This window comes from Sardina pilchardus, chromosome 9 (assembly GCF_963854185.1).
Source record: "Sardina pilchardus chromosome 9, fSarPil1.1, whole genome shotgun sequence".
In the NCBI taxonomy this organism is placed as follows: Eukaryota; Metazoa; Chordata; class Actinopteri; order Clupeiformes; family Clupeidae; genus Sardina; species Sardina pilchardus.
The window spans coordinates 12,557,130-12,569,947 of NC_085002.1; the positions used below are offsets into that span (position 1 = coordinate 12,557,130).

The 12,818-nt window shown below is 44.6% G+C and overlaps 1 protein-coding gene across 4 annotated transcripts; it reads right to left on the reverse strand.

The window, feature by feature from the left end:
- Window positions 1-2,983: 2,983 nt before the first annotated feature.
- On the reverse strand, window positions 2,984-9,680 carry sp1 (sp1 transcription factor). Of its 4 annotated transcripts, none has more exons than XM_062545814.1 (6): window positions 9,407-9,680; window positions 8,373-8,452; window positions 6,302-7,661; window positions 4,285-4,429; window positions 3,701-3,894; window positions 2,984-3,352 (listed from the first exon to the last, which is right to left on the reverse strand). In XM_062545814.1, exons 1-6 carry the CDS (start codon window positions 9,414-9,416, stop codon window positions 3,054-3,056), a joined length of 2,088 nt encoding a protein of 695 aa, XP_062401798.1. In that variant the 5' UTR covers window positions 9,417-9,680; the 3' UTR covers window positions 2,984-3,053. The 4 variants fall into 4 exon arrangements, with proteins under 4 accessions (XP_062401798.1, XP_062401797.1, XP_062401799.1 ...); XM_062545813.1 differs by having other exon boundaries at window positions 3,701-3,897; XM_062545815.1 differs by lacking the exon at window positions 9,407-9,680 and adding an exon at window positions 9,307-9,402 and having other exon boundaries at window positions 3,701-3,897.
- Window positions 9,681-12,818: the final 3,138 nt, after the last annotated feature.

Sequence of the window (12,818 nt, forward strand, 5' to 3'; positions counted from 1 at the left end):
GCATTACTGTTTTAAACTCCATTTCCTATGAACATAAATATCGCATTGATAATTTCAGATAAATCCCTCTAGGAATGATTCCAAACTTGGTGTTTTGAGCACCCAACGTTGTACCGTCTTATCCCTAACCTTAACCCATACCTAACCCTTGCGCCTTCCAGGCAGTGCTGCCTTGAAGACAACGGTGGAGGCTCAAAACTGATTGCAACTTTCATCACACTAAGAATTATGCAATTGTCCCGAGAAACTTTAGCGTGTGGATGCTCGATGTATCAAATGCTCAGGAAGACAGGCTGGGACACTTCTAGGGGACCAGGGATGACCGGAGCACTCTGAAAACGTTTTATTGTAGTGCATCTTAATGTTATTCTTTTGTAAGTGGCTTTGAACAAATGTAAATAAATGCACCATTTAGGATTAGATCAGATAGTTTGATTGTAATACATATTAGGGATATGTGTAGCCTGGGTGTTCCCATCCTGCCTTGCGCGGTGATTTCATTCACGCTGCTATGGCAGTCTGGAAACTACCGCCCTAATTTTTGCCTGAGATAGGGGACCAATCACAGAACAGGGGGGAAAGCAAGACGATGATGAGCTATGCACAGACGCATTTGATAGACATCCGTGGCGCCCAATGAACAGATCTGGGCATTTTTTCAAATACGAGAAAATGAACGTCCGGTTGCCAGACCACGTCTCATTTGAGAAGTGGTAGGTGCTAGCCAGGCTAGGATATGTGTGTATTCAAAACATCCTGAAGTTGTAGTTAGTCCCCATTGACTGTGTAGAGAGAATGATAAAGGACAACAACGCCATAATAAGGATGTTAACGACAAACGAAGCCCTTGGAGTTCATTTTAATCCAGACATTGGCATTTGTAGCAGTAATATTCACAAGGTACAAAAACCAAATCCCTTGCATAAAAAAAGTTCATACACGTGGTTGTCCTTTGGGGGGAGGGAAGAAAATTAATGAAAAACAAAAAAAAGAAAACTGTCCTTGTAGCAAAAACACTGATTTTACTGTTTTACAAACTATCCAAGAACAGTTGATTCCAGCTGCAAACAGACCAACCCAATAAAAATACACAGAAAAGAGATAAGATGGACAACAGAAAAACACATCTCCTTACAGTGAACCATAGTAGCCCTTGAAGTGTTTCTCAAGCTCCGACTGACTAATGCGACACTAACGATCAGCCATGCCACAGGCTCCTCCTTATTACTTAGGGATGAATCGCCATGACGATAGAAAGACGTGCATGGTCTTCCTTCACTGCTAGTGTTGAAAAGTTTGATTTAATAGACACACAGTGTAAGACAGCATTTTAGGCTGGACGAAAAAAGCCCATCCTTGTCTGTAGCGCAAATATAAAAGCAAAAAAAAAATATAAAATAGGGGCACAGACAAGGGTGATGTAACATTGCTGACAGTTAGCACCGATATAGAATGAGGTCTCAGCAAATTGTTGCTATTGTTCTACTCCATGATGGTACATTCTATATCAGGGTGAAGGTGTCAGGAACATGGTGAAGCAGCTGTTTGAAATACGAACTAAAGATGACTCACTAGAAGCAGGAACCCACTTAGTCACTCTGTAGCGGTCCGGGTGATTTCGGTTGCGATAAAACTCTAGACAACAGACATAGATGTGGATTTCTTTGAAAATTAAGGAAGTCACGGTGTTCAAACCCCTGCCCCTGAGAATCCATCTACCACCTGATAGAAAACGGACCTTTGGTTTGTAATATGTCACAAAAATCTGAACAAACTCATTAAGAAAAACAAATGTTTGTCTTTGTGCTCTTTTGATTCTGGTGATTTGAGTGAAGAAGAAAATGTTAGGAAAACACACATAGTAATACATTTTACCACAGAAATGGAAACCCTTCATGAGGTTCTAAATTATTACAACGTAAAAGTGGGTTAGGCAGATCTGGACTGTACTGAATGTAATACATAGTTCTATTTAGAACACTCTGTTTAGTTTACAAATGTATTCTCAGAAAGAAGAAGAAAAAAAAACTACATTTATATAAAAATGATAATAATTAAGGTTAAGATCTGATTGTATGAGACAAACGACACACAACAAAAGGCAATTTCAGGTGATCATACAAGTTGATCCTTCCTATGGTAATTTGTAGTTTTCAGAGTTTAGAAAAAATATAATTTATGTACAAAAACACTATCAAAAGTATTTTTTGCTATGATAAGTTATCAAAGCATGATGGCTTGTGAGTGTACCTATCATTCATGTAAAAAAAAAAGAAAAAGAAAAGAAAACATACATATAATCACCACAAGGATTTTAGTGTCCTTCCACCCTGCGTAGATAGATTAGTGCTCCTGGAAAGGGGGCTTCTGAAGTCACTAGTGACCTAATTCTCCTTCTGTCTGGTGCAGGAACTGGCCTTCCAGTGTGAGTGGTCAGACTGGACTGCTCAGAAACAGGCCCTTGCAGTGCTGCACTGTTGGGGGAGTGGGAGTGGGGGGGGGGGCAAGAGACACACTGGACTTGGGGCTGGCTGCCCGGTCCAGGCTGGACACATCGCGCCCAGACAGAGTCGGCAGCCGTAACCTGAGAGAGAAAGGGAGGGCACTGCCAACTCTGGAGACTGTCGTAGTGTGTGCACATGTGCGCGCACGCGCAAGTGTATGTGTGTGTGTGTGTGTGTGTGTGTCTGTATGTGTGTTTAGGGACACCTTCCCACAAACCCCAGTTACAAAGTGTTTGGAGTTCTAGCGAGTCAGAACATTGTGCTACGGAGAAGCGTTTTCTTCCCTTAATGACGCAAAGCCCACCGTGTGCTGCAGTCTCTTCCCGAGCCCAATCACTTCCGCTTTATCCATCTGTCCCTTGCTGACCTCATCCATTTCATCGCATGGTTCTACAAGAGCACCTGTGCCTATTGCTATTCCAAGACATCGTTCCATACTGAAAACCCCATCCCACCCACCCACCCACCCACCTCCATGCCCAGCTCTAAATTCTGCATGTCCTGCATTCTCCCCTCTTGATTCAGTCTGTTGCCCCGTCCCCCTGTGGCTCAGTAGCCGTTGCTGTTCATGTTCAGCGAGTGGATGTCCGTCACCTGCATGACGTTAATGCCGCTGCTCGCTAGCCTGGCGATGCCCTCCGGCGACAGAGTCTCCATGGTGATGAGTGTGGGCGCCTCGGGCTGCGCGCTGTTGTCCGAGGCGACGGGGGCGGGGGAGGCGGAGTCGGACGTGGGCTGGCCGCCCGTTGCGGCGCCCTTCTTATTCAAGTGGGTCTTGATGTGCTTGGAGAGGTGGTCACTGCGCATGAAGCGCTTGGGACATTCTGGACAGGAGAACTTCTTCTCGCCTGCCAAGGAAATGCACAGGTACTGAGGTTAACAAGAGGAGTCTGAACATGTAGGAAAAGTCGCTGGCGACTACGCAACTCCGTTCGGCACTGTCTATGTCTTTGTGAAGCGCTTTGGGTTGTACTCTGTGCACGTTAAATGCGCTATATAAATAAAATGACTTGACTTGAAAACTGTAGATGCGTATTTTACATAATACATACTAGAACAGAATAGAATATACATTCTAGAATAGAACTCTCAAGTGTGTATAGAACACTCCAATGAAAACATGGCTCATTTGAATATTTGCATGTTCCGCTGCTCAAGTGTACACGTGCAACAACTCCAAATCTAGAGACACTCACCAGTGTGGGTGCGCTTGTGTCGTTGCAGCTCATCCGAGCGGGTGAAGCGCTTGCCACAGAAGGACCAGGAGCAGACGAACGGCCTCTCGCCCGTGTGCCAGCGCAGATGGGCGCGCAGGTGCGACGTCTTGCCGTAGACCTTGTTGCAGCCGGGGATGTGGCAGATGTGCTGCTTCTTCTTGGTGGGGTCGCTACTGCTGGACGACGGCAGCACGGAGAAAGATCAGAAAGAAATGAGTCTGACAGACAGAATATGGAGACTCACAGAAAGAAAACCTTTGAGGTCAGCCTTCGCTAGAGTTAAGCCCATTACTATTTACAACCACGCCCATTTTGATTTACTTTGAAACTTCAATTTTTATCTCAAGCAAAATTAATCACCATTTATTTTGTCCTGTGCTTATGTCACATTCATACAGAAGACAAGTATTTGTTGAACAATAATTATCAGTATAGACCAATACTTGGCATGAGTATGAATCATTCAGGGCTTATCTACGCATGATATGAGGAACATGGAGTCTTTTCTTCTGCATTTTTGCTGATGGAAGCAGCATGTTCATGATGATGTCAAGCAGCCGTACCGTCCCTCCCCATCCTTGCAGTAGGGGCAGGTGCAGGCCTCTCGGCGTGTGCGTCGGTTGGGGGTGGGGCTCGTTTCCAGGCTCTCTTCCAGGGCCGCGTCATCCATGCTGTCGTTGCCAGTTGCAGTCTGCATAATCTGGTCTCCTGCACAACAGATGGGAACATCAGGTCCGTGCTTTTCAGGAGAGTTTAAGCGCTGACTCTTAAAGCTTCACTCTGCAGGTTTAGGTATTTTTGCTACAGTGGAGCTCCCTCTAGATGGATCATATCGTCGTGATATCTTTATATTTTACTCTGCTGTTGTTAATAACAAACTTCTCCAGACTGGTCCCCCGGTACACAATGAAAATGCTTTTGTTGTGGAGGTGAAGGATTAACAGGCAAAAACTATCCCCAAAGAGCTATCTACTGTACTGACAAAGTAATGTTTCATGATTCTTGCGAGATTTATCAGGCCGCAATTCTTGAATTTGTTTTGTAAATTGAATTTTGTTTAAATTTTGCATAGTGTATTTAAGTTTAGATTTAACCAAACAAACTTTCAAATATCAAGAATGCAGTGAGGCAAGTGGACTTCCTGTTACTTTTTTCATAACACAAATATGGTTCAAATCACCACAACACAATATGGTAAACAGGGAAGTTGAGAAATTACTCAGAAAGAGCTGCAGTCCTTCAGTAGGGCCAGATGTCCTGTCTCACAATGTTGAAGAAAGTAAAACCAAACGTGTCTATCCACGTTGAGATTTGGATTAGCTCCAAAATGTTAAACAGACTTTTTGCCCCATATACTAAACCGTTCCATCACACTTCATGCAAATCAAGCTGACAGCCTTGCACGTTCTACCTGCAATTTCACCACCACAGGGAAAAAAGCTGCTATGTAAACACCAACTGGTTGACACCCAAAAAGTAGCACACTGGAGCGTTCAGCTTCCATTATAGAAACTATTAATAGTCCATTATCCACTATATTCCTTTTCAGTAGTGTTTCTGTCACTCTCAGGAAGTGGCCTCCTTTCCCCTGGACCGTGCAGGAAGGAAATCTGTGACGCCGCGTCACCAGTCACACATGAACAAGCACCACTGCGGTCTAATCAGGCTAACAACTCGGCTGGCCTTTGTATGTGCTTGCTTGTTTGGCTTCTCAAGGAGGAAATTACCAACAGATAAACATGGGTGGCACGGCACAAAAGTGGCCACACCCATCAGCCCGCCTTCAGTGCGCATTCGCAGAGACGGTTGTGGACAGGCCTTGCCTGATAAGCTCTGCTCTGGGTGGGTGGGGTGGTGTTGCATTTTTTCTCACAGAATAAATGAGTCAAAAAACGCAGACTTCTGACCAAAAAAGCCAACTCACAATTGGTCATGCTTGAGACACAGATACACCCTCTCCCTCCTTTTCTCCTCTTAGAGAAACACGAAGGTCATGCTGACACTTGCACAAACAAACCCCTGCTTGAACTAGCCAAACCAGTATGGTAAGCAACAGCAAACAGGAAGTAAGTTCATTATTTTCAACAGATTGCAATTTCAGAAGGTTCAGTTCAACTCCCTGTCATTGCCAAATTAACCACATGTACATATTTAAATACTGTGTAGTATGACGAGTGTTAGGAAGGTAGTGGGTAAACCAGCACAGCTACACAGAACATTACCATAACATTTTCATATCATCTTTCACGTTAGACAGTTTTACACCCAAGTCCAATGCAAGTAGCACAACTATGTTGCAATGATTAATATGATTAACACACGGTATCCATGGCCTTTGACCTCGACAGATCAAACAAACACTTTCAGAACAGATATTGTATGAGCTAGACAGAACTTGCTTGGATATAAATAGGCCATCAAACTTTAGCAAACAAAAGTGACCAAACTGTCCAGTAACTAATGACTAACTGGTGGAGCTTAAATGAATGAGATGGGGGGGGGGGGGGGGGGGGGGGGGAGTCAGGGAAAGGAGTTAAGGACACACGTCAAGCAATTATTAACCACTCTCTCTGGACTGACCTGCAGTGTTGGCGATGGCAATGGGCACCCCTTGCAGCTGGTGCATCTGCAGCCCTGCATTGCCCAGTGGGTTCAGGTTAATGGTCTGCAGGCCCTGCAGGCCCTGCAAGCCCTGCAAACCCTGCAGGCTCTGCAGCTGCACCGTGTTGCCCGTCTGCGTCTGTGCCAGCTGTGGGATGGACTGCACGGGCGCCAGGGTGATTTGGGCCCCTCCCGGATTCTGCAGCTGGATGGTCTGCCAGCTGACTTGGCCGTTGGGCCCCACCGTGCGCAACAGGATGGGCCCGCTGTTGGGGATGGCCTGGATCTGCAGGTTCTGGAGGCTGTCCTGAGTGATGGTCGGTGTGGCAAACACCTGGCCCCCTGCTGTGGTCATCGTGCCTGGATGGATGGCCTGGAGCGTCTGGGCTCCCTGGAGGATCTGCTGGGGCTGGATGAGGATCTGCTGCTGCTGGGGCTGTTGTTGTTGTTGCTGCTGCTGCTGTTGATCTCTGTTATCAGGCTGGATGGGTACACCCCCTGTTGCATTCTGGAAGGTTCCAGTGACTACTGTGTTAGTGCTCGGAGCCTGCGTTGCTATCCCGTACGAGATGGTAGGCTGGGCAGAGGTGGTGGTGCTGGAGGTGGTATAGTATGTTGACCCGACGGACGACACTGTGGGTTGCTGCTGCTGCTGCATCAGCTGCTGGTTGTTGCCTCCGGCTCCACCTCCCCCATCTCCTCCGGCTGTAGAGGACACTCCAGTGCTCACTGGCAGGAGGGTAATGTTGCCGTTGAGCGACACTGGCATGTTGGCCAGGAACTGTGTCTGGTTGGGCAGCACCGTGTTGCCCAGGCCCAGGTTCTGAAGGGGTATAGCTTGCTGAATGAGCCCCGGCATAGTCAGGATGTTACCTGCAGCCCCAGGTCTGTTGGTGGCGGCAATGAGCTGCTGACCACCATTGGGGGAGGACACCAACTGAAACTGGCCAGCCCCCAACGCCGAAGGGTCCTGCTGGGTCTGAGCAAGCTGCAGCTGCTGGCCATCTACAGTCTGAAACTGGGGTATGACCTGGTACTGGATGTTGGGCATCACACCAGAGAGGGTGGTAAGCACCTGTTGGCCCTGCACAGAGGGGGCCATTACATACTGCTGCTGAGGCTGCTGCTGCTGCACCGTGGCTGCCGAGGACACCACCAGTCTATTCTTCTGATCCTCGGACATGACGCCAGGGATGACTTGCCAGCCGTTGGCAGTGTGTGTGATCTGAGACTGGCTGAGGTCTAACTGCTGGCTCTGCTGGTCAGATGTGGCATCATTTTCATCCATGCGACTGCAGGTAGCTGCTAACAGAGCGAGGGGAGAGGGCTGCTGGGATTCCTGTTAAATCAGAAAAGAAAGAAAAAAAATATGGTTGTAGTTTGTTAGACTAAGATTAAATGTTTATTGGAAGAAGAAACCCTAAGATTAAATGTTTATTGGAAGAAGAAACACAAAGTCGCTTAGTCATTTGCAGCATTCAAACTCTACAGGAGGTTATCCAGTCTGATACCGCTGACATTTCTGTTGAATACTTGTGGTAATGAGAGGAGGGACGGAGGGGAGGGAAAGGAGGGAACAAGGCTATTTGGAAATGGGTGGGATCGCAGATTCTTTCTGTCCTCCCAAGCTCCTGCGCCTAGCCACACATCCCCTCCCCCACTCCACCCATCTCCCTCCCACCCTTTATTCTACCCTATAAACTCGCTCAGGCGCATGTAGCCACCCCTCCGTGGGCAGCTAGAATGGGCCGCGCAACCCGCACTCAAAGTGCGGGGCTTGACAGGAACACCCCGCATTGCCTCCTTTACCTCCACCGCCGTCCCAACTCCCACCCAGAGACATGTGCGCTAGCAAAACCGACAACAAATGCCATCCGTCACACACCACTTCCAAAAGCTTTCAATTCTAGCTGCCTAGCCGACTCAGTTCTGTTAATTTGAGTATGATTGGCCGCCACCACATCGATCAGATCATTTGAATCACTGATAACGTTAGCTAACGCACTTTAAGATTATCTAAAAAGTTTGTTTAAAGTGCTACCGAACTCACCTGTCCGGTATTTCTGTTTCGTTTTTGAAGGAAGTCTCCGTCACTTTCCACCAGCGCGGCCATTTCATCTTGCTGTTGCTCTGCGTGAAAACGTAACTTAGCTAGCTAGTAGTAAAAAAGGATCCCTTCGTAAAGACTTTGGTCAAACTTCAGCGTGACTAACAAGCATTGGCAGACATAAACACACAGTTGGCTCATTTTAACAAGGCGTACATGAAAACAGTTTACTTTTATCTCCACTAACTACGAACCAAGTTCAATAACGTAGTTAGCCCGCTAATTTTGCTGGCAAAAACAGTCCATCAATCTGCCTAGCTGGCTCCGAACAGCTTGCTAAGGCTAACTGAATATCCTAGCATTGCTAGCTACCAAAGCTGACACGAGCCAAGAATGTCACTCAATCCTGTTGCTTGTAGTTTACCATGGCTTATCAAACAATTTACCCGGTTCAACCCTGCAAATACTTTATATCAGACTTACTTCCCCAATGAAACGACATAAATAGTCGACCATAAATGATTTAAGGCAAGAAATGAACCCTCTGAAAGTGGCTGTCTAACGTTGGCTAACTTAACTTACCTGGCCATTGAACAGTTTGCTAACCAGACCTAACGTTAGCTGATAAACCAGCACTCCATGTCATCTGTTGCTATTTCAACAACTACTTTTGATCGTAGAGCTTAACACATAGCTGCTAGAGGAGTTGTTTGTCATTACATCGCTATCTAAAGTTAAGGTTACAGTGGCATTACCCCACAAGTCATTTCATAGTAAAGGATACATAGTAACGTTACTGGTTAAAGTAGCTATCTAGCTGCTACAAGCTAAAGGAAATAGCTATTCATCTCGTTGTAAAACCATTAACTTCAGTAAGTTAGCGTTATAGCTTAAAAGCTAGCTATTTGGGATTAAGTCCACATCTATACTCACGTACGGTTCATGTATGTATAATCCACAAACACATCAATGGTAAATCTGTAACGTAACAAATGTAGTTCCACACAGGGTACTAAACTTTTCCAAAATTCACTCACCACCACTCATAGCTTTGAGACGTGAGGAGTTTCTCGGGCTTCTTCTAGACTGACATCAACTTGCAAACCGCGCAACCGAACTTGACGGCGGCGCGGCGAAGTAGACAGAAGGAAAAGTAAGTTCTCCAATAGAAATGCCAATCGTTTAGTTTAGAGCCAATGGAAATCTCTTGTAAGAGATTTTTTTGCTTAAGTACGCTCTGTTGAAGTAGAAGTTCACCTAGAAGTTATATGGAATGTTGGGCGTGAACAAACCTACACGCAGCCCAGTAAGCAGTTGTACATTCATGCCAAGGCGAATGAAACACCCAATGGAAGCCAGATTCAGAGGCGGATATTTGGGTGGGGTCATCTAAAAGTAGGTTGTGCCATCGTACGTTTGACTAATGTGACGTCGGCGGGAGGGATTTTTGGCGCAAAAGGCGCCATTGATGAATTCATTTCAATTTGAATGCAACAGAATAACTAGTTCTAAAATGAATCTGTTGTTTCCTGTTCCACAGACAACTAGACACTCTTTGGCAACAATGTTTCATTAAGCACATTCTACGGTGCATTGCAGGCAGATACACTGGAACATAGGTGGCCTAGGTGATAGGCTACTTTGTTTAGCTTAAGTTTTAGAACTAGTGGATTGGTAAACCTTTTACAACACTGTAATTATTCTTTGGGATACTTTGTTTTATTTGATTGACTGAACCTCAAAATGTTACAGACAACATTATCTCATTCCACCTGTTTGAATGCCTGTTCTGGGTATTAATAAAAAGTAGTTAGGACCTTATAGAACTTATTCTTCCAGCATTTCCTGACAATAAGTGGCTTTGGCTAAAAGCGTTTGCTAAATACAATAACTGTAACTACAACTATAACAATAGATAAAATAAAAAAATATTGGAACATTTTGAATGCTCATACTCAATGAGTAGTGCTATTATAATAGGGTTTATATTTAATTCTAATCACATTCAATTATATATCATTCTTTCAGTTAATCGAAAGAAAAAACTCATCCACCACAACCTTTATTTTTCACAGAAGGTTGACAAGATTGACAGAAGTCTTAACCCTTCTCAGTTAGCTTCATTCTCAAAGAGTGCAGTGTCTGGCGCTTGCAACGTTTACCTGACCCACTTGGGAGTCTGTCATTTTTCTTTTCCTCTCAGTTAAATGTGAAGAACTAGCAGCTGTGAAAGGAGGAGGATGACAGAGCAGTCACATTCATACCAGGGCTGAGACTGTGGACTGGCCACTCCCTATGGTCTGGGGGGCTGGTAGAGGGCCTGACAAACACGGAGGTGGGAGGACTGCAAGGCAGCAACTGCCCGGTAAGGGGTGGGGGGCTGGGTGGGGACAGAATTTTTCGTGTGTGTGTGAGAGAACAGAGAAGGGGGTGCCCTCAAGAAGCACATGCCGTTTGCATGTAAACACTGAGAGCCACGGCCCAGTTAGGGTGGAGTTCTAGAGCCTCATGCACACCCACCTCTCCCACAGCCCTCCTCTTGGCCACACGCTGCAAGGCTCACAAGACGATAATACTGCTTTTGCACGGCAAAGAATCCGGGAGTGGGAGTGCAGAGATACAAAAAAGCATGATAATATATAGCTGCAAAGCAGATAAATTAAAGTTCTATTAAGGTGCATTCTGCACGGGGCAGTATTCACATGACTCAATCGGAAGAATGTGAGGAGAGCCTTGACATTTGGGCTAGAATATTTATTTTGTCTTTCAAGTCTCCATAAAACTACAAACATAAACTAAAACTAAAAACATATGAAACAAGTGAAACAAAGAGTGCTGTTTAAAGTAAACCCACAGTCACTATAACCATTAATGATAGATAAATAGATAGATAGATAGATAGATAGATAGATAGATAGATAGATAGATAAATAGATAGATAGATAGATACACTTTATTAATCCCTAAGGGGAAATTAAAGTGTTTCAGCAGATAAACACAGCATCCAACATATACATACATACAAACATACAAACATACAAATATAAATTATTCAAATGTTATTCCTTTCACTCTGCTCAGGGGGGAGTCATTATAAAGTGCAATTGTAGTGAGGGGAAAAAAAGTATTTCTGTATCTGTCTTTGTTACAGCTTGGCGTAGCCTCCAACTGAGAACACTGTCTTTGATTAACCAGTAAGTTGTGTAGTGGATGTGAGGTACAGTATTGTCCAATATATTTAAAAGTTTGCGCATCATCCTTCTCTCCACCACCAACTCCAGGGGCTCTAGCGCTGACCCTATAGCACAAAGCCACCCTTCCGAATGATCTTATTCAGTCTTTTGGTGTCCCTAGCTGTAGTGCTACTTCCCCAACTGATGGCAGAAAATAAGAATGCACTTGCAACAACACTCTGATAAAACATCTGCAACATTTTAGTGCACACATTGAATGACCTGAGCTTCCTTGGGAAACAGAGGTGCACTATATGGACAATGTACAAAAATACACTTACAACCATAAGCAAAACAGAATGACTAAATACAACGTTTGGTTTGATTTAATTAAAAGTTTAAGCCATGATTTCTGATGATGTGCTACTCCTGAAAACATGTAACAAATAGGTAAAATGTAACAGGAAAATTGAAAGCTCATCTCTAAGAGTTAAATTATTTATATCAGGAACAGAATACATAAGCCTATATGAGAAACCTCACAATATGTAGGCCTACCGTTATGTAAAGATTCTATGGTGGAAGATTGATCTTCATCTGAGGTTTTTGGGGCACTCGAACCATTCCTTCTCATCATGCTGTCATAGGCCCTAGCTTTGGCGGCCAGACACAAATCATTTAAAAGATTCAGTTTAGAGAGGTCAGTGCTCCCAGTGTACCATCCTCAAGGTTTTTGGGACGAGTTGGCTGAGAATTATATCATGGAAAGTCTGACACCTAGTGGTGACCGAGCAGTATGTAAACGCAATGACTTCAGAAAAATGTATTTAGCTGACACTTATTTCATTCCTTTACAATCAGCGGTGTTGACATTATTCATTTGTTACCTTAAGGGCGAATTGGTGCTACTGCGAAGGCCCTACCTTTCATCCATAGTGATCTAGTATTAAGCAGGTCTAATCTAGTATAGCATATCGGTGTGCCATAAGTCTCATAATTATACATTAAATATCATTATCATAGCTGAACAAACACACTTTTATCATCCTTCAAGACTCATCCACTCTACTCAATGTGCAGCGATAAAGGTAACCATCTTCAAAACGGTATAGAGGGAACAACATGCGTTCATGGCCAGAACACTTGACTTGACAACTCCTCCGAATAGCTCATGATGACAAATGCAAGCGAATAGCAACCACTTCTTCCTTTATTCCCTACAACAACAGGTGTCATTTCCCTATATGAACTATAAGGAAGGGCCAGTCATTGCGCT

What these genes read in the sequence shown, in the direction of transcription:
- sp1 (XM_062545813.1), bottom strand. An exon ending in GAAACAGAAATACCGGACAG is followed by an intron (nt 7,662 to 8,372) that starts GTGAGTTCGGTA and finishes CTGATTTAACAG; the next exon opens with GAATCCCAGCAGCCCTCTCC. An exon ending in TGCCATCGCCAACACTGCAG is followed by an intron (nt 4,430 to 6,301) that starts GTCAGTCCAGAG and finishes TCTGTTGTGCAG; the next exon opens with GAGACCAGATTATGCAGACT.